This window comes from Harpia harpyja, chromosome 9, assembly GCF_026419915.1.
Source record: "Harpia harpyja isolate bHarHar1 chromosome 9, bHarHar1 primary haplotype, whole genome shotgun sequence".
NCBI lineage: Eukaryota > Metazoa > Chordata > Aves > Accipitriformes > Accipitridae > Harpia > Harpia harpyja.
Window position 1 is genome coordinate 25,283,966 of NC_068948.1, and position 26,071 is coordinate 25,310,036.

The 26,071-nt window shown below is 46.5% G+C and overlaps 1 protein-coding gene across 8 annotated transcripts in view; it reads right to left on the reverse strand.

Moving 5' to 3' along the window:
• Positions 1-459: 459 nt before the first annotated feature.
• OTUD7B (OTU deubiquitinase 7B) overlaps positions 460-26,071 on the reverse strand; it is a 38,112-nt gene continuing 12,500 nt past the window's right edge. For 7 of the 8 annotated variants that reach the window (XM_052795678.1, XM_052795676.1, XM_052795677.1 and 4 more), the window contains 11 exons: positions 23,616-23,764; positions 19,494-19,664; positions 19,088-19,303; positions 13,974-14,075; positions 12,954-13,081; positions 10,560-10,672; positions 9,778-9,905; positions 8,983-9,132; positions 7,982-8,096; positions 6,789-6,873; positions 3,035-5,767 (listed from right to left, as the gene is read on the reverse strand). In XM_052795678.1, coding sequence (XP_052651638.1) covers positions 4,460-5,767; positions 6,789-6,873; positions 7,982-8,096; positions 8,983-9,132; positions 9,778-9,905; positions 10,560-10,672; positions 12,954-13,081; positions 13,974-14,075; positions 19,088-19,303; positions 19,494-19,664; positions 23,616-23,688 — 2,589 coding nt within the window. In that variant the 5' untranslated portion in view covers positions 23,689-23,764 and the 3' untranslated portion in view covers positions 3,035-4,459. Of the gene's footprint in view, positions 2,979-3,034; positions 5,768-6,788; positions 6,874-7,981; positions 8,097-8,982; positions 9,133-9,777; positions 9,906-10,559; positions 10,673-12,953; positions 13,082-13,973; positions 14,076-19,087; positions 19,304-19,493; positions 19,665-23,615; positions 23,765-26,071 lie in introns of those variants that run through there. The other variant, XR_008236490.1, reaches the window with a different exon arrangement.

Consider the following 26,071-nt stretch of genomic DNA (forward strand, 5'->3'; position numbering starts at 1 on the left):
TTTTTTCCTCTTTCTGAACCCATTTAAACCTTCAGCATCCAAAATGCCTCATGCCAGCAAGCAGCTGGATTTTATCTTTACGCTGGGCAAAGCCTTACTTGGGTATTAAATTGCTCAAAGCATCCCTGGGTGCTGGCCTTCAAATGCAGCTGGGGAAAAGGTTCCTCCAAAATCAGCGAGGATGGACAAAAATGCTGATGGAGGCGGAGGGTGGTGGTTTCTTTTTTAAATGAAAGCCTGAATTTGGTACCGAAATAGAAGGAAATCTTCCCCAATCCCCAGGAAAGAGGATGGAAAGAGGATGCCGTGCTTCACAGCAGAGGAAAAAACCCAGTAACTTGATGCAGGAGGGGATGAAGGCAGGGAATTTGGGGCACAAAGAGTCGCGGCACCCGGAGCTCATTGGGGCTGAATCCCCAGGGCGAATAGGAGGAAAGAGGCATGGCTGCTGCCCAGGGCTTAATTAGTTGAATGTTGTTTATTGTCAGTGAATCTATGGTAGCATAAACGAAGGATGCGGTGTACAGCCTGACTGCGACACGCCATCTAGTGCTGGCTACAGCGGTGCTCACAAGGAGTAAAAAAATCACCAACCTAATATTTAATTAAAAAAAAAAAAAAAAGTCTTTTGTAAATAAACAATTGCAGAATTAATTCAGGTCACTTCTTGTAGGATTAGTGATAACCAAAGCATCCCATCAGCCTTCCCCAGGGAGGGGCCAGGTAACATATGTGAAGGTAAATGCTCGTTCGACAAAATAAAATGCTCATTAATAGGTTTTGCCCACCCTTAAAGAAAATCTTTACTGCACCCAGGGCCTGCTGGCAGCAATGTTTCTTCCAACGACACCATTAAGTGCACTTATTTTAAGACCTCAGGATCACGTCGCAGCTGATGGGAGAAAAACCCTCCCGGGGGCAGGTTTGGTGCTTTTTCTTCCATGAAAGGTACTTTGGAGTATGAGTTGCTCTCGCTTCCCGCTTTAAAAAAATAGGAAAAATATCCAGTCCCAAGCCCCCAAAACACTGCATGGGCAGTGGCTTTAGTGTGTTTATGAATAGGACCTGGCGGATGGTAGATATCATCTTTCAATAAATATAATTTGCATTTAACAGTCCCTTAAAAAAGAAAAAAAAATAATTAGTTTCACCATAAAGGAAACAAAAATGACCTGAAAAAATCCTTCATGGTTCTGAAGAAATGCAGCCGGTTCGGTGCGACCCAGCTGAGGTTGGGGCTCATGCGGCGCTTGGGGAATAGCCAAAACTCTGCCCTTCATAGCAAAAATACTCTGCAAAGATTTTTCATCCTTGCCTGAAGTTCAGTTGGTTGGTTCCACCCCCCCACACCCCCCTTTGGATTTTAAAAAAAGCTACAGATTCTACTAACTGCAATAAAACCCGACAACGCAGGGCACTGAAGATCCTGCAAAATCCCACCATGCTGGGAGCCCTGCGCATGCCAAGGCTGCAGGGCTGGCTGTCCAAACCCCCCCCAGACCTGGAGAACAACTTTTTGGGGAACAACTTTGCCCTTTTCCTCCTTAACCGCAGCGCTGGGGTGGCACGCAAGCCCCCTTCTCATTTCCCTTCCAGGTGCCCATGGGATTGGGAGAGGTTGGCATTCCCACCCCGGTGCAGCCATCCGGGCTTACCCAGTCCTCAGAGAGGGACCACGCTACACTCAAGCTTTGTTAATAAGAACACAAAGCAAAACTTGCTTTCCCCCCCCCAAAAAAAACCCTCAGGAGGAGGAAGAGTGACAGCATCTCTGGGAATTTGGGATTTGAGATGATTTTCTTCTAGGAGGATGCGCAGACGGGGTACCTGCTGCTGGCATTCCCCATTTTTTTTCCCCCTAAGACAGTATTACGCACAACTCCATCACATTTACAAAATTAAAGCAAAGCTCCCCATAACCTCTGCTGTGTGAACAGCCAAGATTTCCTGGTGGTGCTTCGTTGCCGGGAAGGAACCCCCCTCCAGAGAGTGGGTCCAAAAATCAGCGCCGGGCGCTTCCCACCACAATGCAACCTCCAGCATCCATTGGCTTGGCACCGTGGCAGGATGGAGTTAACCAAAACAGAGACAAATCCCCCCCCCAAAAACTAGGAACAGCTGGTGAAGCATCACCTTTTGCCTTCCCTCCTCCTGTGCCCACGTTCTTTGGTTGGGGGGGGCGCACAGAGCATCCCCTGCTCTGATCGCTTTCGGCAGTAGCCAAAGGATGCTCCCCAAACCAAAATAAAGCTGCCGCTCCGGTTACAGGAAAAATAAATAGCAGAAACTGGTATATAAACCAAGTGACCCCCATATAGTGAGGGGTTTGTTTGTTTTTCTAAACATTTTGGCTTAATATTTGGGGTGAACCAAGAGACTGCTGCAGGATAACCGGGGTGAGAGCCTGCGGGGCTTAACCAGTGCTTTATATTCTCACTCCTGGGTTAAAGTACATTGGATTTACTGCAATTTAAGGGAAAGACTTGCTATCTGGCATTTGCTCTGAGATAAGAGGACACGTCACCTACAGGAGCCAGTGCTGACCCTCGGCTGCATCGATCGTATATTAAAGGCGGCCTTTCGCATCATGCAGCTGGGCAAGGCTTATCTATGCTCAGTGATTTAATAAAACCAAAGAGAACAACTGAAATCTGAGTTAAACCATCACTGGGATATTTACAATCCGCCCACAAGCAGCTTCGATGGCTGGACCCAAACCGTTAGGACCACACCTAATGACCCCGTGCAGCCGCCGCCTCTAAAAAAGGCCTTAATTTGTGGGGTTTTAGATATATATTAAAGTGGTAAAACTTGTACATTAGAACCAAGCCTTAGGGTATTTGTGAGAATAAGGCTTCAGGTGATTCTCCAGTGTTAAGTACACTTTCACCTCCTCTGCCCGGTTCTCTCGTCCCTTCTCACCAGGAAGGGCAGCGGGCAGGATCAGCATGGAAAGGGATTGCATAGTTTGGTGCCTTCTGAAAAACAAAACAAAACAAAAAAAAAAAAAGAGGGAATGTTGTAAAGCTTCAAATTATCAGTATAATTCATGTTTATTTTCACGTGGCAAAACGCTGAACCTCGCTCTACACAGGATCGAGTCCGGTTTGGGAGCTGTAGTTACAAAAAAAGAAAAAAAAAAAAAAATCTGTGCAAACATCGCAGTCCTAAAGTTAAACCTACCCTGCAAGACGTGAACGGGAGCGTACGGTTCATCCTACGCCGCAGGGGCTGGGATAGGGGGAGAAGGGAACGTAGTGGACCACATTGAGTGCGTAAATTAGTTACGGGTTCGTTTTTTCTTAACGTTTTGCTCTATAGCCCTATTATCAAAAATATCTTTTAATATTCCTCAGCCTAAGGTCAGTTACATGGCTCAGCAAAATGGAGCCGAGTTAATTTGATTCAGCAGAACAGAGGTAGTACAGAAGTAGCTTGCTCAAGTAGAAAGAGTTATCGCGGGTGTGTGTGTGTCCACGTATGGCTGCAAGCGCCTGGCAGCCCACTGCGGATTTACCTCCTGGTGCTGTGGGATGCTCTTTGTCCTCTCTACTTCCCCACACCGATGGTTATTGCTGGGTGGAGACACCGACCTTGTTTCTTGTCTCAATTCTTACTAAGTCAGGTCAACCGTACCGCAAACAGAATGGTTTTGCACAGTACTTCTGCAGGAAAAACACCTCAAAACCACTCAAGCACTGTGACCACCCCTCCGTCTCCCTCCCACCCCAAGAAAAAAGAGTTTAAAAATAACATTTTAAAACCAGAGTTGAGCCCATTGGAAGGGCAGAGCCCCAAGCCCGCTGCTAAGAGATGGTTGGAGACATCCGATGGGGCTGGGCTTGGACGTGTTCAACTGCAAAAACAACCCCAATAATGTCCAATTCCAACTAAGTTTCACTCAGTACCAGCAAAAAGAAATATAAAATAAAAACTGTTAAAAAAAAAAAATCTCAATTAAAAGGTTTGTGACGTTCAAACTGAAATCGCTGGGGCGTTTTCGCTCAATTCTGGGCAGCTAATGCCGTCGGAGTCCAGCTGGCAGGACCCGGCAGGGTGCTGCTCCCTGTTTGCCTTCTCCGAAAGCTTTGGTCTGGTTTATTGAATCGTTTTGAAGAACCCCCCCTTGCACCCTGTGCTCCAACCTGAGCACACCTTCTGCTAATCCTAGTCACCCCTTGCCAGAAGAAGCCTCTTGAAAAGCATCCTCCTCCCTCTTGCAGGGTCTCTGGGAGGGGGGAGCTGGTTTTTCTCACCTCCTATCCCTCCCACCACCCTCCTGCATCACCTCCATCACACCAGCCAAATCTCATTTCTCAGCCCATCCAGCCAAATACCCGCTCCCTCCTTCCACAGACAGGGAGAGGAGTGGGGGGGGGTTTAAAAAGAATTATATATATATATATTATTGCATTCCCCATCTTTCATGGGTCCCAAGATCAGCACCAGGGCAGGGTGCTCAGAACCTGTGCACTAGAGCCTCCTGCTCCTTGCGTTTCAGCTCCTCTTTGTAACAGCACGAGCAGAAATTCCCAGTTTCTGGATGTCCGTAAAAACTGCAGTTTGGCTGCTTGCATTTGGTCTGCTGAATGTTATAAAGAACTCGGCTTTTATTTTTGTCTGCCGGCATTCCTTTCTGCGAGCTTTCCTGGTCGAGGTATTCCCTGTAGCCGTTGCTGTGCAGGGGGAGGCAGGTTGAGCCATCGCACTCCGACCGGTAAGTGGGATGGATGTCCATGTCCGTGGGGGAGAATCTCCCCAGGTGGGAAGGGCTGGTTTGGTAGGGATTCAGCCGCGCCTGGGTGCAATGTCTGGGTAAGGTAGCATAGGGAGGAAGGCTGCTGCAGGATCCCCCGGCTACCTGCCGCCTGCTGTCTTGATAGCTGGGGGGGTGCGACCCTTCCATGCTGTTCACCATGGAGGGTCTGGGAAAGGTGAAAACACCCGAATAGCCAGAGGGAAAAGCTGCTATTTTAGTGCCTATGGCCAGATCTGGGGTCTGGATGGTGTACGTGGGGGGAGGCTGGGCGTAAGCGGGGGTGAGCATCGCTTCCTCACCCTTGTGGGTGTTCGCCTCCGGCTCCAGCTTCTTGGCAGGAGCAGCACTCCCCAGCGCCTTCTTCTCGGCCTCCTTTTGTTTCTGCTCAGCCATAAAACGTTCCTCGGCATCCAGAAGGTACCGCTGGATCATCTCCTCCTGATACTGGTGCCGGTTGCTGGTCTTGAGGTGGCCGGCAAAGATGAACTTGCGCTCTCCCTGCATGGCAGCCCGGAGGATGCTCAGGCTCAGCCTGACGTCGTTGCTGTATTTGTAAGGGTCTGCCGGCTTTTCAGGGGCTGCTTTACCTGGGCAGGGTTTCTCCACAGGAGCTGACAAGTCTCCTTGAGAAGATTCCTCTTTGCTGCCTTTCCTGGACTTCAAGGATCCTTTCTTCTTCTTCTCCAAGGTATCCCCCTGCCCATTGCTCACACCTCCCTTGATAGTTTTGCTGTGCATCAAGCCACCCATGTTCTTTTTTAGCTTACTTCCCAAAGTCTTGCCGAAGCTGCCCAGCTTATTGGCAACCGAGTCTGCCCGTTTTTTATCTTTTTCCTTATCCTTTTCTCGCTCTTTCTTTGGTTTCTCTTTGTCCTTGCAGCCCCTGCTGCCACCATTGCTCGCTGAACTGCTGCAGACCGACTCCTTGTCCGACTCTCCCGACTCCGCAGCTGAACGAGCGTCATCGCCCGCGGAGGCTGTAGGGGATTCCGGCTGGGCCAAAGGCGCCTAGGGAGAAAGAAAACATACATATCAAAGTCCAGCAAGTTCCTCGGAGAAGTGTTTTCAGGCTGAAGGTGAAACAGAGAAGTAGGCGCTTGCTTGGAAAATGGAGGGGACAACGTTCAAACACCCTCAATGTGACATGTCCCCAGCAGCCGTCCTGCACATCCATAAATGTCGTAACTTGCTAGAGGTTCCAGGGGAAAAGCTAGAGAAGAAGAGGTGCTACTGGCGAAGATGGGGCCAAAAAATTCCCCCTCTGGTCACCCAGAAGCACAGTGGGCACGGCTGGCACCCATTTCCCTGGGGTCACGGCATCCTCCGTTCCTTCGCATCAACGGTTCGTACATCGATAAGGCTGAGATAGGGACGGGTTACGGTATTTCTAAGCAAAGCATCTGAGAGCACGCGGCCAGTTAAGGAGGTCACAACCAAAACATCACCATTCGAGCTTTGCTACAGAGATGACACCTCAACAATTTCCGACAGACCAAAACAGCTCGCATTCAACTTCAGGGAGTTTTCTCCTAAAAAGGGAGGGCGGGGAAACCAACCCTTCATGCTGTCAAGGCACCTACCACCATCTGCCAACGCACCACCAGAGAGATTTGGGAAGCGGACAGGAGTTTTCCTGCCAAGGAAAGGTCCCAGGAAAACTACAGTCAAACCATGGGTCTCAAGGCAGCTTCTGGCAGCTGTAAACCAACAGTTCGTGTTTGTCTTGGAGCAGGCAGTGTCGTCTTCACTGCCAGCCACCTACACAAGAGCCTGCCCTGCGGGATGTACAAGGGCTGCGTTTCAAGTTTGCATGAATAGTAAAAACAGGCATGAAAAGCTCTAGGAAAAGAGTGCACATGCAAAAAACCAGGTTGTTTATCTGCTCAGAGCAGTATTAGCTGCAATTTCTGCAGGCACAGACCACCTCACGTGAAGGAGAGCAAGCCAGCTGACGACTTCACGTCTGCTGCCCTGCAGAAAGGATGTTTAAATAATTAAAGAGTAAAAAAAATACTCTTTGTCTCTTTACCTGCATGTCACATGGCAATGTGATCCATTTAACATTCATGTAGCTGTGCAGCAAGTGCAGCTTTGCTTCCAGTGATAACGTCACACTAAAATTTAAAATAAGGATAAAAAAAAAGTTAGAGTTAAGTTTCATTTTAATAACTGACGTTCTCTCCTCTATATTTAGTTATTTGCCTGTTGTCTTTATGTTAAAAAGCATGTTTTAACACAGCAGGTATAACTGCATCAAGACAGCAGCAGTACAAAAGGTGACATTTTTGTAGCCTTCCAAACCTTTCAATTAAAACCCAAATGAATAAATAAGAAGATTCCTGAATGTCCAAATCAAGCTTGCTATAAATTAAAATGAACTTGACAAATAATCTTACTTGTACATGAGACAAATACCAAAAAAGCAGATGTCACAGATCTAAATAGAGCTAGTTTCAAAATGATTCTCCTCTCCACAAAAACAACTTCAGAAAAGAGTAAAGATGTTTTCTCAAAAATTTCCGCTTGTCAAAAAAAAAAAAATTATTTCCAGTAAAAACAGGGACAGAGCCTTTTCCATGGGCTCCAAACCCCTCAAAATGAGACACTGTATCGGTATAAACCTGTGCTGAATTTTAATACTTTGATCTTGGAGGTTTCTAGGTTTCCTAACCCAAAGTCAGATGATGGACAGGTCATGCTCCCAGCTCTGACCACTACACCCACTGCTGCTGCCTTTTGGCTCAATAACAGGAAACTCGCTACTACCAAACCCTGACATGCTTGCCCTTAGTCTGAGTCAGAAATAGGAAGGGTGTCTGACTGCAAGTCACCCTCCCAGTTCCAGGGCCCACACTCAGAGATACTTGTCATCTTTGAGTGGGGAGAGAGGAATGGAAAAAATACACTTCTTTTTGTGTAAATACGACAGCTGATCCTCTGCTGCTTCTCGTTTCTGAGCTACACCCAGTCTGGAGCTCTAGGATTTGGAGCAATCAACTCTTCACTTTGTGGGAATGAAGCTCATGAGATGTCACAGTCCTACCCAAAATGTAGCGAAATCAGGGCATCAGAAGAGAATGAAGTAAAAGAAAAAGCCGTTCCGTCCCCACTGAATAAGTTCATACCCTGAGTACAACTTTCATCCAGACACAAGAAATCCCCAGCTGGGGACAGAGCCACAAACCCTCCAGCTGGGACCGCTCTGGTTTGCCATTAACCAACCTGGCTAGCTTGACGTTGTCACTGTCGTCTTTTCCCCACTGCCATTCCTTCCCGGGATCCACGGCAAAGTGCACAGGGAGCAGCTTGTGCTCAGAGTCCGTCAGGGGGATCACAGCTGCGTGAGGGACAGAAAGCTCACTTTTAATGCCTGAAAGGACAAACCTTTCACATGGGCAGCCAAGCTCTGAGCGCCCACCAAGAACAACGTCACCTCTGATGGCAACCGGTGTCACGCCAAATCACACGGCGATTGCCAATGCTTGGGATCATAGAATCATCATAGAATCACAGAATGGTTTGGGTTGGAAGGGATCTTTAAAGGTCACCTAGTCCAACCCCCCTGCCATAAGCAGGGACGTCTCCCATTCGATCAGATTGCTCAGAGCCCCGTCCAACCCGACCTCGAATGTCTCCAGCAATGGGGCATCGACCATCTCTCTGGGCAACCTGTGCTGGTGCCTCCCCACCCGCAGCGTGAAACATTTCTTCCTGACATCTGGTCTGGATCTCCCCTCTTCTAGAGTAAAACCATCACCCCTTGTCCTATCGCCACAGGCCCTACTAAAAAGTCTGTCCCCATCTTTCTTATAAGTACTGAAAGACCACAACAAGGTCTCCCCGGAGCCTCCTCTTCTCCAGACTGAACCACCCCAACTCTCTCGGCCTCTCTCCATAGCAGAGGTGTTCCAGCCCTCGCATCATTTTTGTGTTCCCCCTCCAGACCCGTTCCGACAGCTCCGTGTCTTTCCTGCACTGAGGACCCCCGAGCTGGGTGCAGAGCTCCAGGGGGGTCTCACCAGAGTGGAGCAGAGGGGCAGAATTCCCTCCCTCGACCTGCCGGCCATGCTGCTGGTGATGCAGCCCAAGAAACGGTTGGCTTGCTGGGCTGCCAGTGCACATTGCCAGCTTAGGTCCCATTTGTCACCCACCCGTACCCCCAAGTCCTTCTCCACAGGGCTGCTCTCGATGCTATATTGATATAAATCTTGTTCATCACCTACCTTGATCTTTTGTGGGTTCCTTCTGCTCCATGGATACCAGGGCAGAAAAATGGGCTTGGTCGTAAGCCAGGACCAATGGAGAACGATGGCATTTGTTAGCTGGGACTTCCAGGGGAAGATAGATCCCTCCAAAGGGAATAGGGGCAAAGGCTGGAAAGAAATCAGGGTGGTTAGTTTCCATAATAGGTTAAAGAGTTAAAAGTTGTTTATACTGAAATTGCTCCGGAACAAGCTGTTTGCTTCATTCAAGGTTTCACCTGCAATCATCTGTCAGCTCGAGGGACACTAAAAAAAAAAAAACCACAGCCCAAAATAGACATCTATTTTACATCTGGAGGAACACAGTTGCAAAATGAGCCGTATTTTCTATAAAAAACCCTTCTTCACTCCTCCACAAGACAACTTAAAATCTGCATACAGAATGATGGTAATTGATTAATCTTTTCTGACAGGAAATTAAGTCTGCTAGTGGAAAATATGACATGCAGGAACGGAATTTCCCATCTGTACACACATGTGTGGTGGCAAAAGAGGTAGAAAAAACCCCCATCACGTGGATGCTCTTAGAAATAGCAAAAGATCAGACTGCGATGCTGAGCTGTGTTTCTGATGCCCTTCATGGGAATCACCCACGGTACCCTGCAGCAGTTTAACGCACCCCGTCCTTTGCTCTCCAATTCAAGATCCAGCTTCATTGAGCAAAAAGACCCTGTGAAAACATGCTGGTAGAGTGCAAACACACAGTTTGAGCATGCATGATTCACAAAGACTTTTAAAAGAGAGTGCAATTCTTACCTTCTCCCCCTGAGTCCCGCAACATCGTGTCTGCCACCACCACTATGGGTCTCTTCAACACGTGGGCGAGGACGAAGACGTGAAACTCCTCCAGGCTCTCGTACACCGGCTCTTCAGAGCTTTCAACACTTTGGGAAATGAGAAATTAATTTTCACCCCTTGAGTATTTAATCCTTGCTTTTAAAAACAGGATGAGGTCTTTATGGGCAGCCACGTAGAGGCAGATCATATTAACAGCACTAAGTTTGATCTCGGCTCTAATTTGAGATTTTAGATGTAGATCCCCCCAAAATGCCCTATTCTAAGACAAGGGTTGTACCCAGGAAATACCACATTGCTGCTTGGCACTTCTGGGAGTCTCTTATCTAAAGAGCCTCAAAAGTAGTGTTTGTTTGGGATGGCTGCAGCAATAAAGTGCCCTTGAAATACAGAGTGAGCACTGCAGAAATTCTCAACTTTTGTTTCTTACTCTCGGTTTGGAGCCATCAACACGATGAAACACGAGAAAAGATTAGTTTTCTGTTCAGTGTATGCGTTACCCCACAAAAAGGGGCAGGGCAGCATTTAAATCATTTCCTGTGATGCTTTATGGACTTCTCGTTGTTCCCCATGATCCTTCAATCCTTCCCCTTAAAACCCTACAAGCTGGACCAAAGCAGCAATCCCCAGCCTTGTCCCTTGACCTGCCCTTGAGAATTATCCCGAGCTGTACACTGAAGGAAGATATTTGTTGTGTTTTACATCTAGATGTATTCTTTTTTAATTCAGTCCCCTCCACGTACCCTCCACAGCCGCCCCCGTTGGTGCTGTAGTGTACACGAGGCTCGCTGGATGCCAGCTTGATCAGCTCATTCCACTCCTTCTGCCACTCCTCTTCAGTGTAAACAAGACCAGACTGGAAAATGGCAAATAAAACCCAAAATCTTCGAAGTCAGTATTTTCCAATCTCTGCAGTGTACTTTTATGCACACAGCCACAACTTTTTTCTATGGATTTATGCAAAAATAATTAATATATTATGCAAAAAAGTGCACATTTCCAAATCTGTGTTCTCAAGCCAGCCAGGGAGATAACCTGCCTGAAACGGAAGTTTGCCTTTTTGCAGGGTGGAAGTAAACATTTCAACCCACAAAATGAGAGGAAACCTTTACTCTTACACTAAATCCTGCTAGTATTAAAGATGACATGATCTATTGACAAGAGGCAGTGGGACAGATAATTGGACTAGCTAAAATACAGAATTTATTTTCCTTCAGAAAACAATGAAGACACCATAGCATCTATAAATATTCAATTCAAGAGTTGCTTTGCTATTTCAACACACGGCGAAGCTGCATTTTACTCACATTTCCTTACATTATCATTGCAAAATGTCCATTCCGCAATCACACCATGCATGATATGAGACATCACAGTCCACTGAGGAGGCACAGCAAGGGAAACCCATGCAGGGCACAGCCCTCTCCTCGAAAAGCTGCGATGCTCTGAAGCCAGATCCATAGTGGTCTATCGACAGAATACATTGCCTTCGGTACAACCACCCTACTTTATAAAGCCTGCATCGAGCATTAGATTCAGGAATTACACCTTTCCTCCTTAATGCAGAAGCTTTTCAAACAGCTTCCAACACAATCCCAGAGTTGAAAGGTATCAGAAGCCACATCCATCCCAAGGAAGGGGAGAAATACCTTAAAAACACAAGACCGTGCACAAAGCTAAGCTCAAGCCTCCTGTATTTAAGGCCATAAGCTGAGAAACGCAACGGGAAGGGCAGCAGCCTTACCCTCCTTCTTTCCCCAGCTCCATAATCTGAGCTCCAGCATCCAAACACAACATCCTAAGTCCTCAAAGCTGCCAAGAAAGCCATCGAGCTGTGCACCAGAAGTAACTGATGGCATGTTCAGCTCTCTGCTTTGTTCTGTAAGGTATTGATTAAGTATCTCCGCTCCTGGTTATGTCATCAACACAAATTCCTTCATCGCTGATTTAAAGCTTGTGAAGCAAAGCATGGGAGGAGAATATTGCACCCAGAGCGGGTTGTGAAATTCAGAGCAGCATCCATCACCCTGGGCTGCTTCTTTCAGAGCTTATTTGGAAAGGAGGAGCTCATAATCCTCGACTTCCAGCCAACTACTTAAGCGGTACGTGCAATTCCTGGACCATTGCACTACCTGCATCCCACATCTACTGCCAGGATCTTTGGCTTGTGCTGAGGACCAGGGCACGACACCACCCCATCCTATACCCTGAGTATTTTCAAGTCCTTTTAAGATCTGCAAGTCACAGTACTTTGCTGACGGCTAATTCTAGAGCATGCAGTTTAAAGAGATGCATAAAAGCATGCTTTTAATAGCAGTAAAATCTCTGATAATTTATTAACTACTCTGCTTCAACTACTGCTGCATTTTACTGCAGCAGTACTACATGCTCTGCTAAAATGCACTACATCCTCTACTAAAATGCACCATTCTAACTACTCTGTGGGAATTTCAAACAGGGAAATACATATTTTTTCAAATTGTCAAGATATGAATCTTTGTGCCCTTCCAAAATAAAAAGGAAGCTGGAGAGTAAACAACATCCTTCAGTGTCAGGTGAAAACAGAAGTTTACCCTGTTCACAAAACCCTCTCGACACAGAGGGGCCATCTCTCACCATATGAGGACATCTAGTAAAACTTTCCACCTTGACAAAGTCATCTCCCTGCTTTCGGGGGGGGGGGCCATGTCGCAGCTTTGAAAAGCCTTTAATGTGGCAAGTTCATGAATTTCCTTTTTTGGTGAAGGAGTTTGCTCCATGCTTTGACCGAGGCGCATCTTGCTGATCTTTATCGCTGGAGAGACCTACACCGCAGCGTTGCTTTTCTCTTAAAAGCCCAGCACGGCCAGCACATCCTGCTGGATATTAAATGCCTGAAGGTAACATTTGTTTTCCATCAATATTGGGCATAACACGGCTCTAATAAAGAATTTTCCTACCTTGTAATAAAGAGAATTTCACCATAGTTTAGATCAAAGGATACGCCTTGTCATGGTATAGCCAAGTACCACAAGGCAGGGAGTTGCCCAAAATTCAAGACAGACTTTATCACGATAGGAATTATCTCTCAGAGCCATGGGATATTTTATCAAGACTTTCTCCTCGGCACAGAGGACTGTGTTTGGTCTGGTTCCTACCTCCTTGTTCTGCTGCGTTTGCTGCCAACGCCACCTCCGCTTCAGGGCTTCCCTTTCCATGCCTTTATCCATCAAGGTGTAAAGGGATTTGCGAAGCATGAGATCTCTATCATGGAAACCCCACATACCTGCACGGAGGGGGGGAAAGAAACAGCAGCAGAGGATTAGCAGCAGCTGGCATCGCTCCATCAATCTGCTGAGGTCCTGCAACCTGCCACAAACCAGGGGAAGCGGCTAAACTGGGAAACAGAGGCAGAGAAATGCAAGTTTCTCAATCTAAACAACAAAACTCCTGGTTCAAAGCCTGCATTTTTCCACCTGTGGCGAGTTTTCATGCAGCTAAATGGAGATGCTGCCACCTCTGCTTTCAACTCTAAAGCATCTTACAGATGCAGCAAAATATTTGTTCACAAAATTACATGCTCCTTTACGTCAGTGTCTGATGGGAAAATGAGACCAGATTAAAGACGACTGTGGTTGCGCTGTGTCTGAAATACAAATAGGAAGGAAATACACAACCCTGCTGATTTCAAAGTCTGGAAACCTCAGAAAATTTACTATGGTCACACTTGACAAGATGAAGTCACTGGAGACAAACCTGAGCTCCTGAAACTTCAACGTGCAAGAGGAGGGAAGGGGTGGCTCCGTTATTTCACATTTCCTTCAGAAATAGAGGGAAACTTGCCAAATGGAAAGGAAGAGGTATTTCAGAAGTACACAGGCTACTGGCACCCTGTTTCCTTCAACCCATTCCTCTCCCACAGAGCCTGAGCATCATGACTGCTCGCACACCCACTGCCGCGGCGGCTGGGATGAGTGGCAGCATCCCAGTTTCCCGCAGGAATGGATGGGAAACGCTCGGTCCTGCTCCCAAAGGATGGTCCTGGGCTCTCCTCCCAGCACAGCCGCTTCCCCAGCCTCAGCCGGTGAACGCAGGTGGCACCGGCACGGTGCATGTTACTGGGTCTGAAGTGAACCAGTTTATTATTTCACCTAACGTGAATTAAGTCAAGCTCTTACCCAGGGAGGCAGCATGGAGCAGGCAGTTCCCATCACCAGTGGTGGCCAGGGGAAGCAGCCTTTGGCAACTGGGATCCACATTCGCCCACCAGTTCAGACGACCTGTGGGAATATTTGAGAGTGTGAAAACGGGGCCCGTTACACAACGTGGGACTGCTGCGTTCATCCCTTCAAAAAATGCCGACGAGGATTGAAACCTGCTTAATTTGCAGGGGAGTACCCAAAGAGATGAGCAGTTATAGACCCATCCCGCGGCTGGAAGAAGGAAGGATTCAAGATGGTAATAAAGCAACAAAAAGGGGAGATTGGAGTGCAAAACTTCATGGGGATGCAGGGAAATGGCCAGGCTGAACTTAAGGTCACACAAATTAGAATTATTTAGAAATAGGAGCCAGCCCAGCCAGGACTTTAACCCAGACCAGTGCTCTCCTCCTCTCCATTTCTCCCCCCACCCTACTTATTTCAAACCCCCCAAAACCACCAGGCTGAAAACACCTCCTTAAGTGCCTGTCACAAATGGTGCCCCACAGCTTCTCCAGTTAACCTCTTTTCGATTCTTCTCGTAACCAAATCACCCCTATTTAAACCATCTCATAGCAGTCATTTTTTCCTTGCTCACTGGTTTAGGTACAATACTCAGGGACTTTTGCTGATCCCAGCAGCTTTACCAATGAAAATGCAAACTGACAGTGCTTTACGCTATTTAAAAATAGCAGCTTTTTAGTAATATAAGGCACTTGTAGTAATCCAAGTCAAGAGCATCTAAAAATAGAAGCTGGGAAAAAATTAACATACACACTGCAGTCAAGTATGGTGCAACTGGAGGTTAAACATTTATCAAGGAAACGGAGTTGGGCTGAATTAGGACTTTGAACTTACAACCCAGCCTGCATCTCACTCTGCTATGCCCTCAAAAACAGGCGCTGTCTTCCTTGGCTGCAACTTTTTCCAGCAGCTTTTCTGCCGCACATCCTGTGCAAGAGGCATTTTTTTGGCTGGTAGATGCTGTTCAGGCTTCCAACGAGTTGCATTTAAATTGCTCTTGCAGAAAACCAGCCTGTTCCCAACATTTCTAACGAACTTCTCCCTGCTCCCGAGCAAGGTCCCTGCCAGGGACCCTGGCTCTCAAACACAGGATTTCTTGAAATTGTTTGCACAACCTCAGCAACAGCAGCTGTGGAAGAGCTAAATACAGAAAACTTGTTTTTTAAACACTGATAAACACAGGAAAACATAAAAACGCAGCGCTAACTGCAACGCCAGGCAGGTAATTTCTTTTCTCGGCATTGGGAAAGGAACCCATTGGAGTTGAAAAGTGTTTAGTACACAGCCTCGGGACAATAGCTCCGCTCGGAAAAGCCGGCTATTTTCACTCAATATAGCTCCTGGCACAGCGAAGTCACAAGCCCACGCCAAGTGGCACGGGGCCAGAGGAGCAAACAGAGCAGCAAAACAGTGTCTCACAAAAACTAACCAAAATGTAATGCTACTGTAGGCAGCACTGAGCTGCTCGTTTTTTCTAAAAATCCATTTCACATCGCTCCTGGAGAATTTGCTGCTCTTCTTGACAGCTGGGGCGGGGTGCTCTGGGGTGTTTGCATCTCCGGTCAGCGCTTCAGAGGTTGTGCAACCTCTCGTTGAGCTGAGTCGGGTCCGATTCAGAGGGGACACACCTTGGGGAGGCATTTCTATTTGCAGCGTGCGGTCACGCTGTGCCGCGCACATCTCCAGCAAGGCAGGCAGAGTAATTTGTACAGATTTCCAGTTACGCAAGAGAAGTCATCTCAAAAGAAACCACATTCCCCAAACCCTTCTCTGAATGTTTTGCTCCTATCAAGGTGGTGCAAATGCCAAGAGGCCCCCTAGAAGTATTTAAAACAACATATTTCTCTGCACACGGTTATTAGGAACAAACCCTGAAAGCTCTACGAGAAAGATCACTGGATTCAAGGGATCTTCCTGCAATCATCGCTTGAGCGGCGAGGTCAGCGACAGTGCTTCTGCCCATCTGAAAGAGTCCACCAGCACCAAGACACTTCCTCTGCATCCAGCACCACGACACTTACAGGATCTAGTTTTGCCCCACTGCTGGTTTTGCTACAGAACATCTGTTTGTCCCAGCAGAGATCAGGAATCTACGCCCAAAGGTGTACATTTGGTAAAAGACGGTCGTTTCTTCTAACAGGAACCATCTAAATAGGTCACGGCAATAGGAAGGAACAAAGACGGTGCTCCTCCCAGCCCGAAGACGTGGATTGACTCGTCGAAAAACCAAATGGCTCCCCTAAGGCTACCAGGGAACCCAGCGCCCTAATTACAAGACCATCCTCTCTATGTGACGAAGGTAGTATTCCTGGGGATGACTTGGCCTTGTGCTCCTTGGGCTGACGTGACAGATCCAACATGAACACCCACCACGACCTCTGTGCAGTGACTACAGACCACTGGGGCTTTCCCCCGCTGCTGAATCACCAGTGGTGGTGAAGGAGCAGGTTCACCACCTAGAATTGAGCTAAAAAAGAGACCGGAAAAGGAGAGCACCTAGAAAAAAGTGGCATCTATGCTGAAGCAAGCTCACTTCATGTAGCTAAAATGAGATAATTTATCTGTAGTCTCCTTATCTAATCTGGACCCCATCTCTTTGATGAAAGCAACACCTGCAGAAAACATTTTTCTTTCAGGATTTGGCAGCAACAAGAGCTTGTTCCGAGTGCATTTACACATTGGTAGCTACTTTCTCCCATGTTTCGGAAAGGATGGAAATCGAAGGCTTCCAACCAACCCTGCTATCGCTCTGCCTGCCAAAACGATGCGATCCATGGCAGCGGGCATCTCACTAAGAACTCAGTCGTCCTCCTCCGGGCAGTCATCCTCCTCCGCAGCACAGGCTCAGCCTCCCAGTCTTGCTGCTGAGGATGACAGCAGAGGGGCCGAAGGCATCGCAGCAGTGGTACTGCCCCGTGGGCAGAGCCCAGCACCCAACTTCTGAGAAGGTTTCACCTGCCTTTTGAAGCAAGGTGGACCCAGACCTGAGCTCATCTCTCCTGCTAAGGGAACCAGTCTGGCCAACGACTTATGGGCGAAAATATTTGCAAGTCAGATGCTAGGTAGGTAAGACAGAGAGGGGTACATGTACACATGTGCCTCTGCTCATGCATGGGCTAAACCCAGGCTGAAAAGCTTCTCAAACCCCAGGTGATGCATCACCAAGGCACCTATTTCTTTGATTGCCCACTCTGAGACGCAGAACATTTATGCCCCAAGAACGAGGAACCCGTTTGCTGTTCCTTCGATGTCGTTCCTGCAGCAAAGCAAGCACGCTGATCTCTTAACTCAGCAGCTTTTAATAGTCCACCTACAGATGTTTATTAAATATTAGGCTCAAGTGCGAAGTGGGAGGTTTCTTGCCAATAGGCTGGGGGACTTTGGAAGGCGTGCTTGGCACCGTGTCCCTGACTCCAGGGAAAAAGCCTGACCTTGGAGCCAAGGCAAAGCCATCAAACCCAGGGGTTTCTTTCAGTTCTTCCCGATTCTTTTTTTTTTTTTTTTTTTAATAGCCTCGGGCAAGGCACTGCCGACTGCTCCTCCATGTGTGAAACGAGAAAAACCACTCTGCACCTTCAAAATATAGGGCAAAGCTTAATCCATTTAGATTTGCGACAAAGAACGCTCAGGTTGCGGCAAGGGCCAAATTTTGAGCTTCACCAAGACCTTTTCATACAACTGAGCACATTAAAAGCTTTAAGAGGATGTCATTACAATTTACAGCCACTTTAAAGCGCACTTACTCTGTCACAGTGGGGTAAAGGGATCTCTGGATAGGAGGAGAAGAGTATCTGAACATTTATTGCTCTATAAAATATTTGCTTAATCCCCTAAGGACAGCACGTACTAAATTAATAACGGGAGTCACCATAGATCACAACACCACGCTCAAAACCCTACTTCGAATTACACTTGGAATATTCTATATATGCAGTACAGCCCTTTATTAAAGATAAACACCCATTTATAACAAATGCACATACATAATGCAGATACACTTTAGTCTTCAAAAGGCTTTTTCTAAAAATCAGTTACTTAATGTTAATGTTGTCTCAGCATGCCAGGAAGCATCTCCAGCACACGGATGAAAAAGCACAGCCACCCCTAGTTCCCTCACCCAGCGTTTGTGCTGAAACACAGCAATCCAATACCCCCCTGACTCTGCTCAGATGTAGATCAGTGTGTTTTATTTGCATTAGACACGACAGCTTCGCCATCGACAAAGAGCAATGCTGCTGTAACAAGATCGCTTGGATCAAGTGTTCATTTCCAAAACATGAGAATACTTATTGCAGGAACACTTGAGCAGAAGAGGGCTAAAATGTGACATTAAGAAGATATGTTTTCTCTGAAGGAAGAGTTTTCTAGGTATATGCATTGGTGACAGAAGCAAAGGAGAGGTGTAAAGGCTCCTGAGATCTTGCCTGGTGTCCTTCTGCCCCCCACCCCATGTAAGCTGTCCTGGTAACATGTATTAAGTTTTCTCTGCCAGCATGGAGGTCCCATTCATTCCCCCTCTAAATCTTATTTAGAGATCACCTAGCAACTATTCAGGAAGAAAACAGCATGTTGGAAAACAAAACCATCTGCACTCGTAAGGTGGTTCCTCTCCAGGCAAACAGAAAGCCAGCAGATGAGTTTTCCTGCATGTAAAACGCATCATCAATCTCAAATGTTTGTAATTGCTTCTAATATTTGCCAGTGGTGATGAGCTACTGTTTGTGTTATGCAGGAATTCCTTTTTCCCCCTTCTCTCAATAAGGCTGATGGGATGGCACAGGGCACAGGGAAGCTCAGGGGTGAGATAATGCAACTTTTTTTTGAGCGTTACCATTCAGCTGCATGAGCAATGACAACATCCACCATTTATTTACATTCAGTGTCTGCAGGCAAAGCGAAGCAGGCTCTTACTCAACTCTTGCACCGTGCTATAAAAAGGGATGAAATAATACCTATCAGATACACATCCTTGCAATGGGCTTGCTTCTCTGCAGCCTTAGGCTCGTTCCCGCTGGTACTGCTGCAAAACTGCCACCGCCACAGTGTATTAGCAATAAAAAAGCACTTACCAGCTTGCTCCAGCGCCACCAGCATTGACTGTTCGATGAGGTCTCGCTCGATGAAGCTGCGGAAGTCCTCCGTGTACACGGTGAGGTCAGGCAGCTGGAAGGTGCAGATGGGCATCTCCAGCAGATGTTCGCTGCTGCCGTTGCTGGAGACGTGGGACCGGGCCAGGGAGACGATGGTCGAGCTGGCGTGGGAAATGCCTCGAGACAAGCGTTTTTCTGAGAGGAGAAGGAAGATGAAAAAACACCTCAATGGTGCAGAAGCAGCAAACCTCGCAGAAGCAATTATCAAATCGCTGCCTTCAGCTAGTATTTTTTGGTTGCAAGTGGCTGGATTGCTCCAGCATATAAACATTTCAGGCACCAGAAGGAAGATTTAATTGATCCGTATCATTTTTGTGACACTGACCTTGTACGATATCATCCTGCCGCTGGAGCGGCGGTCGCCCGGGACGGGCTGCCTCTTTTTCAGGGGGTTTATAGTTGCGTCCTTCGTTGAAGGAATGGGGTAGGTTGCCAGCATGCACTTGCCTTAGCTGTTCAAAGTCACTCAGGGCTGCGCTCAGGTCCCAGTTCTTACCTGGATGGGAAGGTATCAATAGTGGTCACCATCACACAAGAAAGAAATCAAGTCAGTTCCTAAAACACTAGAAACTATTAAGAGTGCAGTTTATCACAAAGCACGAAGGCTGTCTAGCCAAAACAAGGAGGCAAGCAGGGTGCAGCACGACTCGTTCAGCTGGTCGCTATACATCTGTCCAGAATTTGCATTTCTAGAAGAGATAGAACCACAAACCTGAAGTGCCCAGAAAGCGTTGGCTCTACTGCCCCAGGTTATATGGATGGTTTATACCTCGTGTGTGCAGAGACACGTCCAGAGCTTAGAGGGAGCTACTGCTCTTGGTTGCTGGACATCTGCAAAACCTAAACGAAGGTCCAAAGACCTCAAATTTTCACAGAATCACAGGATTATAGATTAGTTTGGGTTGAAAGGGACCTTTATAGGTCACCTAGTCTGACCCCTCCCACCACGAGCGGGGACATCTCCCACTCGATCAGGTTGCTCAGAGCCCCATCCAACCCAACCTCGAATGTCTCCAGTGATGGGGCATTGACCACCTCTCTGGGCAACCTGGGCCAGTGCCTCACCACCCACAGCGTAAAACATTTCTTCCTGACATCTGGTCTGAGAGATAATTTTGCCAGGAGAAGATTCCTGGCTGTAAAATGAAGAAGGGCAGAGTCATCATAACAGCATACACTGAGCACAGCATGGGACCGGATGAAAATAAACATAATTTTGCCCTTAGGAAAGGGAAATGGAAGGTTAGGCTGTGTCATGTCCACCAGCATCTATATAAACCCAGTGGCCAATTGCTTCAGATCACACCGAGCGCTTTGTTTTATAACTCGCCAACCGCCGTGAACATCATCCATCACGATGTAGGCACCACTTCTTTGCTGACAAAGCTAACAGCTCTCTCTACCCCACTTCATCACAGGATAATGCTTGAGCAAAAACACCCAACTTTAAAAGCTGATGATTTGTAACACAACTTTTGAAATCTCTGTGCGTGGTTTAAGAAGCAGCTGCCCAATTCTTTTTGAGCTGACACCCGAAATACAGAAGCAAGCAAGGTGCCAGCTGGGCTAGGCGGTATCCAGAAGACTTTTCAGCAGGTTTGTGTCATTACTGGCCAGATAAATTGTTCAGCAAAACAGCCTGAACTTCATGGAGTTGAGTGAATCCTTAAAGCAGTTCCATTTCCTTTTAACACTACCCAGCAAGCTGCAAGAACATAATAATAAATTAATGTGCTGAAGTCTTTCAGTATGCAATAAATTGACCTTTTAGAAGCCACTGTCTTCAAAAGGCAAGAATACATAGCAAAAAAAAAAAAAAAAAGTCTACCATATGGCTTACATTTAGGAAAACTGTGATTTTTTTTTTTTATGAACACTGGTAATCTAGGCTCTTAAATTAGCAAGTTAGCAGAAACTGTCGAAAGAAAGCCAACTTTATATATAGTAACTCCACTACAGGAAAGATATATAAACCGCCAATTGGTTTATATGATAGCTCATGGACAATAAAAGAAGTCATTATGTCTAATTCCCTAAAGGAAATAAGCTTCTCAAGTATTTAAATTCTTTTGAGAGATGTAATTTACAGCATTTAATGACTGACTCCAAACGGAAAGTTATTTTAAGCTTTACCTTTTGAGTCAAGGGGATTTTTTTGTTTTGTTTTTGCCTTTTTTTTTTTTTTAATGAAATAATGAATCAGTATCAAGGAATGAGAATGACCCATCAGATTAAAATTAAATTTGCTGTTGCATCACTATTTGCTTTAGCATGTCAGCAACAGGAGGCTACACCAGCGACACTGACCCGTTGCAGCTGCATTTCTCAAGCAGCAGCCACTTCAGAAATTGAGAAAAAACCAAAAGTTTGGAAACTTGGATTTTAGAGAGCAGAACCTAAATAATTTTGCCAATTACTGTGTCCCCTTCTCCCCCAGTTCTTTAGCTTTGTGTGCATTCGTACGCTGCAATCCTTTGCTGTGGAGGTGATGGGTTTCCAGCGGTGCTGGAGAGCAGAGTGGTGGTGAAGACGATCATTCAGAAGACCTGTCGTTGCCACCAGACAGCGACTTCGCTCGACACACGCACGGAACTCAAACCGCAGACAGAAAACATGACTTAAATCACTCGTTATCACCCTCAAACTTCACACCTGAATAATCCACTTCATACATCTATTTTATCTGTCTGCTTTCACTAACACCCACCCAAAAAAGAAAAATCTCTGCGTTTTCCCTCATTTCCACCCCTGGAGTTGTCAGGTCCACCAAGGCTGCAGGAGAAATAGCAGCGACTCAGCAGCACATCATGAAAATGAGCTAAAACTACCATTGTCAAAATAAATCAACCCATGCGCCAAGCAGGAGATGGAGAGTTTGAAGGAATTATCTGCTTTAACCTTTCTATCGCAAGCCTAAATATTTCTTCCAAAAGATAATATTAGAAATCCTGACATAAAACAAAGCAACCTAAACCCAGAAACCAGAACATAAACACACCACAAAACCCACAACTTGCTAGACTTCCGCCGAGACGACGCTCAGCTGTGAAAATTAAAGGGTGAAGCACTGAACCCAGCAAAGCTAATGGGAGTTTTGAAGAGGAAAAAGCTACGAATCAATGCTGTGAGCGCCGAGCCGAGGAGGAGAGCTAGAGCCAAGTAGGTGGAGCAAATTGCCTAAAGACACAGATTCTAGCAACAGTTTCAGGGCTTTGAATTCATTATTGCTAGAACATCCGGAGCGGCAGCAGCTGGGGAGCCGGTGCGGATGCTGCAGGAGCATCAGTTGGTCCCAGGTTCAAGCAACCACAAAAATGACCTGTATTATACAAGAAAATGGATGATAGGAAGGAACACAGCAAGTATGGTCTTGCATTATAATTACAGATTGGTTAATTATGTACGAACAGCTCTTCTTCTCATGCAATGTTTCTGTCCTCCAGCATTACAGCACATGCCAGCATTTACTCACCATCCTTTTGTCAACATTAACCCAAAGGCAATGCTCACAAGCAAGTTTACAGCCCCAAAATTAAGCCCTACTATCCTTTCTCCTGTACCCTTCCTATCGCTATAAGTACAGGGTGAAAAAAGTTACCTGCAGCCTTCAACTAAATGCGATCGCTAATGAGCAACTTCTCCATCTTATGGAGTTTTTGAGAAAGCCAGTATTACGCTCTATTTTAGGGCAAACATATGCACGCAAAAAAATAGGTAGAGCACTGGAAAGCTGCCAGCCCAGCATGCCAAGGCTGTCGAGGGCTGGCTTGCCCATTTAAAAGCAAACTGACTGAACGCAGATGATGCTTGCATTCAACCCCTGAGCATCCTAAGCATCTCCATCACCTTAAACCAACTGATCCTGTTCAGTAGGAGCCTCCCACGCTGGGTGTAAATGGGGCTCTAAGGGGATGCTCTGCCAGGAGAGGTCACCGGCACCGACAAAACAGCAATTTATATCGGCATAATCAAACCACCTTCACAAGCAGAACAAGATATACCAGTAACAGCACAGTTTTGCCTATATAATTACCCCTATATTGCTCTCAAAACGCAGGCAGCCTTCACCCAGTGCTACTCCTTTGACCCTTCTGAAGGCATCACTGCTATAAAGAAAAAAAACCCTTAAGTTTTGCTGCTGGCAGCGAACAACTCGCAGGAACAGAGAGGACGAAGGAAGGGAAACCACACTCCCAGCTGATGCGTTCTCCTTCCCAACGTTTGAAATTCATTACCCGATGGATGCGTAACAAGAAACCAAGGCAGAATTTCACCAGCCGTGCTGCCAACGGCACCATTTTAGTATCTCCAGCATCGCACTCGCCAACCACCAGCCCCGGGGGTCCGGCCGGCAGCTCCCTGCCCCTCTCGCAATCCCTTTTTTCCAACCAGCTCCCCGTAAGCCACTGCCTGGCTCTTCCCTTCTTTTATTTCCAATTTTATTTACCTTCGAGCAGGTCTCTGGCCAGTCCCGGCTCTGCCCCCGTTGAGCGAACAAAATCCGACAGGACAATGTCCATAGCCGAGGTCGTGCGGTCATGGATTCCTCCCGGCAGCTGGGGTCTGTGGTGCTTGGATCAGCACCTCTGCATCAATCTAGGAACGAGACCAACAACGCACGTGGCTCGCATTACAAAGTATAAAATAATTAGCCTGGCCAGGCAGCCTCTGAGCTGGCCAGGAACTATCCGATGGCAGGTGCCTTGGGGAAAATACCACATCCCCCCCCCCCCCAATTAATTATGCTTTGGGACTGATATTTAACTAATTGATAATTGGGAGAAAAAATACAAATTTTGCTGCTTTCTCCCCACACGCTAACAGGCTGTAACAACTCTGCTAACAATAGGCATACCAAGGGCTCAGCAAATTCAGGAAAAAAAACCCAATTCTCATTTCAAAGGTGGTGGAGCTTTTCCTTCCAAAATCGTGGCCAAGTAGCCAGGAGAATAAATGAGTTTATTTGGTAGCAGCAAGCAAGCAAAAAGTTTCTCTTCTATACTTGCAGAGAGCTCAGCATCCCTGCCCTCCCCGGGGCAGGCAGTCCTCCGCCAAGCACTCTGGTTGTGCGCAAGGGAAATAAAAGCGAGAGCAAAACGCTGTAATTAGTAGATGTTGCTTATGCAAAACAAAACAAAAAGCCCCTTTCAGGCAAAAAAAAAAAGCCAATTCCTCTTCTTGCAGAAAAAAATAAACGCACCAGTTGGGATCTCCTTCCCAGAAGGGAACAAAATGAGCCCCGTCCAAAGGTACATTACGTAAATCTTCAGTTTTAGCAGGTCCTAAGATTCAGAAAGGTGTGTGCTCTTGCTGTGCATTCAAATCCTGATTTTCCGCATTCCTCGAGGCAGAAATGGAGAGCAGCACACATCTACAGGAGTTTGGACCAGGCAAAAAGCTCCACGGGATTTTTTTTTTTGCAGTTAAAGGGTTATGATAAAAATTCTACTGTCAAGGAACAGAAACTGCTGGAAAAAAATTCACCCTGAGCTGAAAATTTGGCACGTAAGGAAGAGGGGAAAAATTCTGTAAGGCTGGTTGAGGGAGGTGTTGCCGTATCGAGAGGAAATCTCAGTGTTACGTGAAAGGCGAACAAACCCGTTTGTTTTCCTGGTGCCTTGAAAAAAGTCTCTTTTCAGGATTATTCCTAAAGATGAGCAAAACTCCCTGGTGCCTTACAAATATCTCTTTTCAGGATTATTCCTAAAGATGGGCAAAACTCCCTAATGGCATGCAACTCCCAAATCCCAAGAGCAGCAAGTTAAACATCCATGCTTTAATCTGGAATTTCCTGGCTTTGTTGGTTAAATACCATTCTTATTATCTTCCACACTTGCTAATCATATACTTATTAACTTTGTGCACACAGAAAAACTACTTAATATTCTTTTATCGCCGCAGCAATCTCAGGGCTATTGTGGGCTGAGGGCAATCCTAAAACCAAGTGTATTCAGATGGCAAAATTTGGCAGCCAATTCTTGCTCTTGCCCCATCAACGATGTAGGGAACATCCCTAATTAGAAGCCCCACGTTTGTATCCTCTAACCACTGGTGAGAGCTATAGAAACAGCGAAGAGTTTCTAAATGAAAACTCACTTCAATAAAAGATAACTTCCTTCTGGTGGGATTGGCATTTAAAAATAAATAAATAAATAAATAAATAAGCATACGCAGCAAAGCATGGCTTTTGGGGAGGAAAAGAGCAGCAGCACAGCCCACACCCGCTAACTGATGGCATTTGCAGTTACTGAGCAAACTCCCTCGTGCTCAAAAATGTCAGGCAAAACACAGATGGAAAACTCCGGGCCCGACGACACGGCAATGAACTGTTAAGAGAGATTTATTGCCGGGGTTCATGTGAAGGAACATCCTCTCCCTCTCGGTTTGGTTGTTATTTATTATTTTCTTTCCCATGCAAGGGAACCGTGCTGTCCTCATCCCTCCCTCCATAACAGGTAGGAAATCCAAGCCCAAAGAGATTTGCAACCACAAATATATCATCCAGCAAAGGCTATAGCTGTCAAGCATGCCCAAATACCCCCCGTAAGGGTACATATATACGTGGGCAGGTACAATGCTATCACAACTGCTTCCAATGCTGGATATAATCCATAAGTGAGCTTTCCCATTACATTGCAAATAGAAATGTGCTAAAGAAAACATACTTAGGACTAAAAAACAGTTGTTTCTATGATCTCTGCAATACCGACAGTTATTTGCAGGACACACCAGCAGAAATTAAGCAAATTAAATGGTGAATAGCCATGACTTAATCTTCCCCAACAATCCAGCCTCTCCTCTCCGGCCAAAGTCTGTGTGGCAGCCAGCATCGCCATCACATGAACTTCACCCAAAAAACCCCAGAGTGCCAGTTTTCCTCCAGTATTTAATCAGAATGAGATA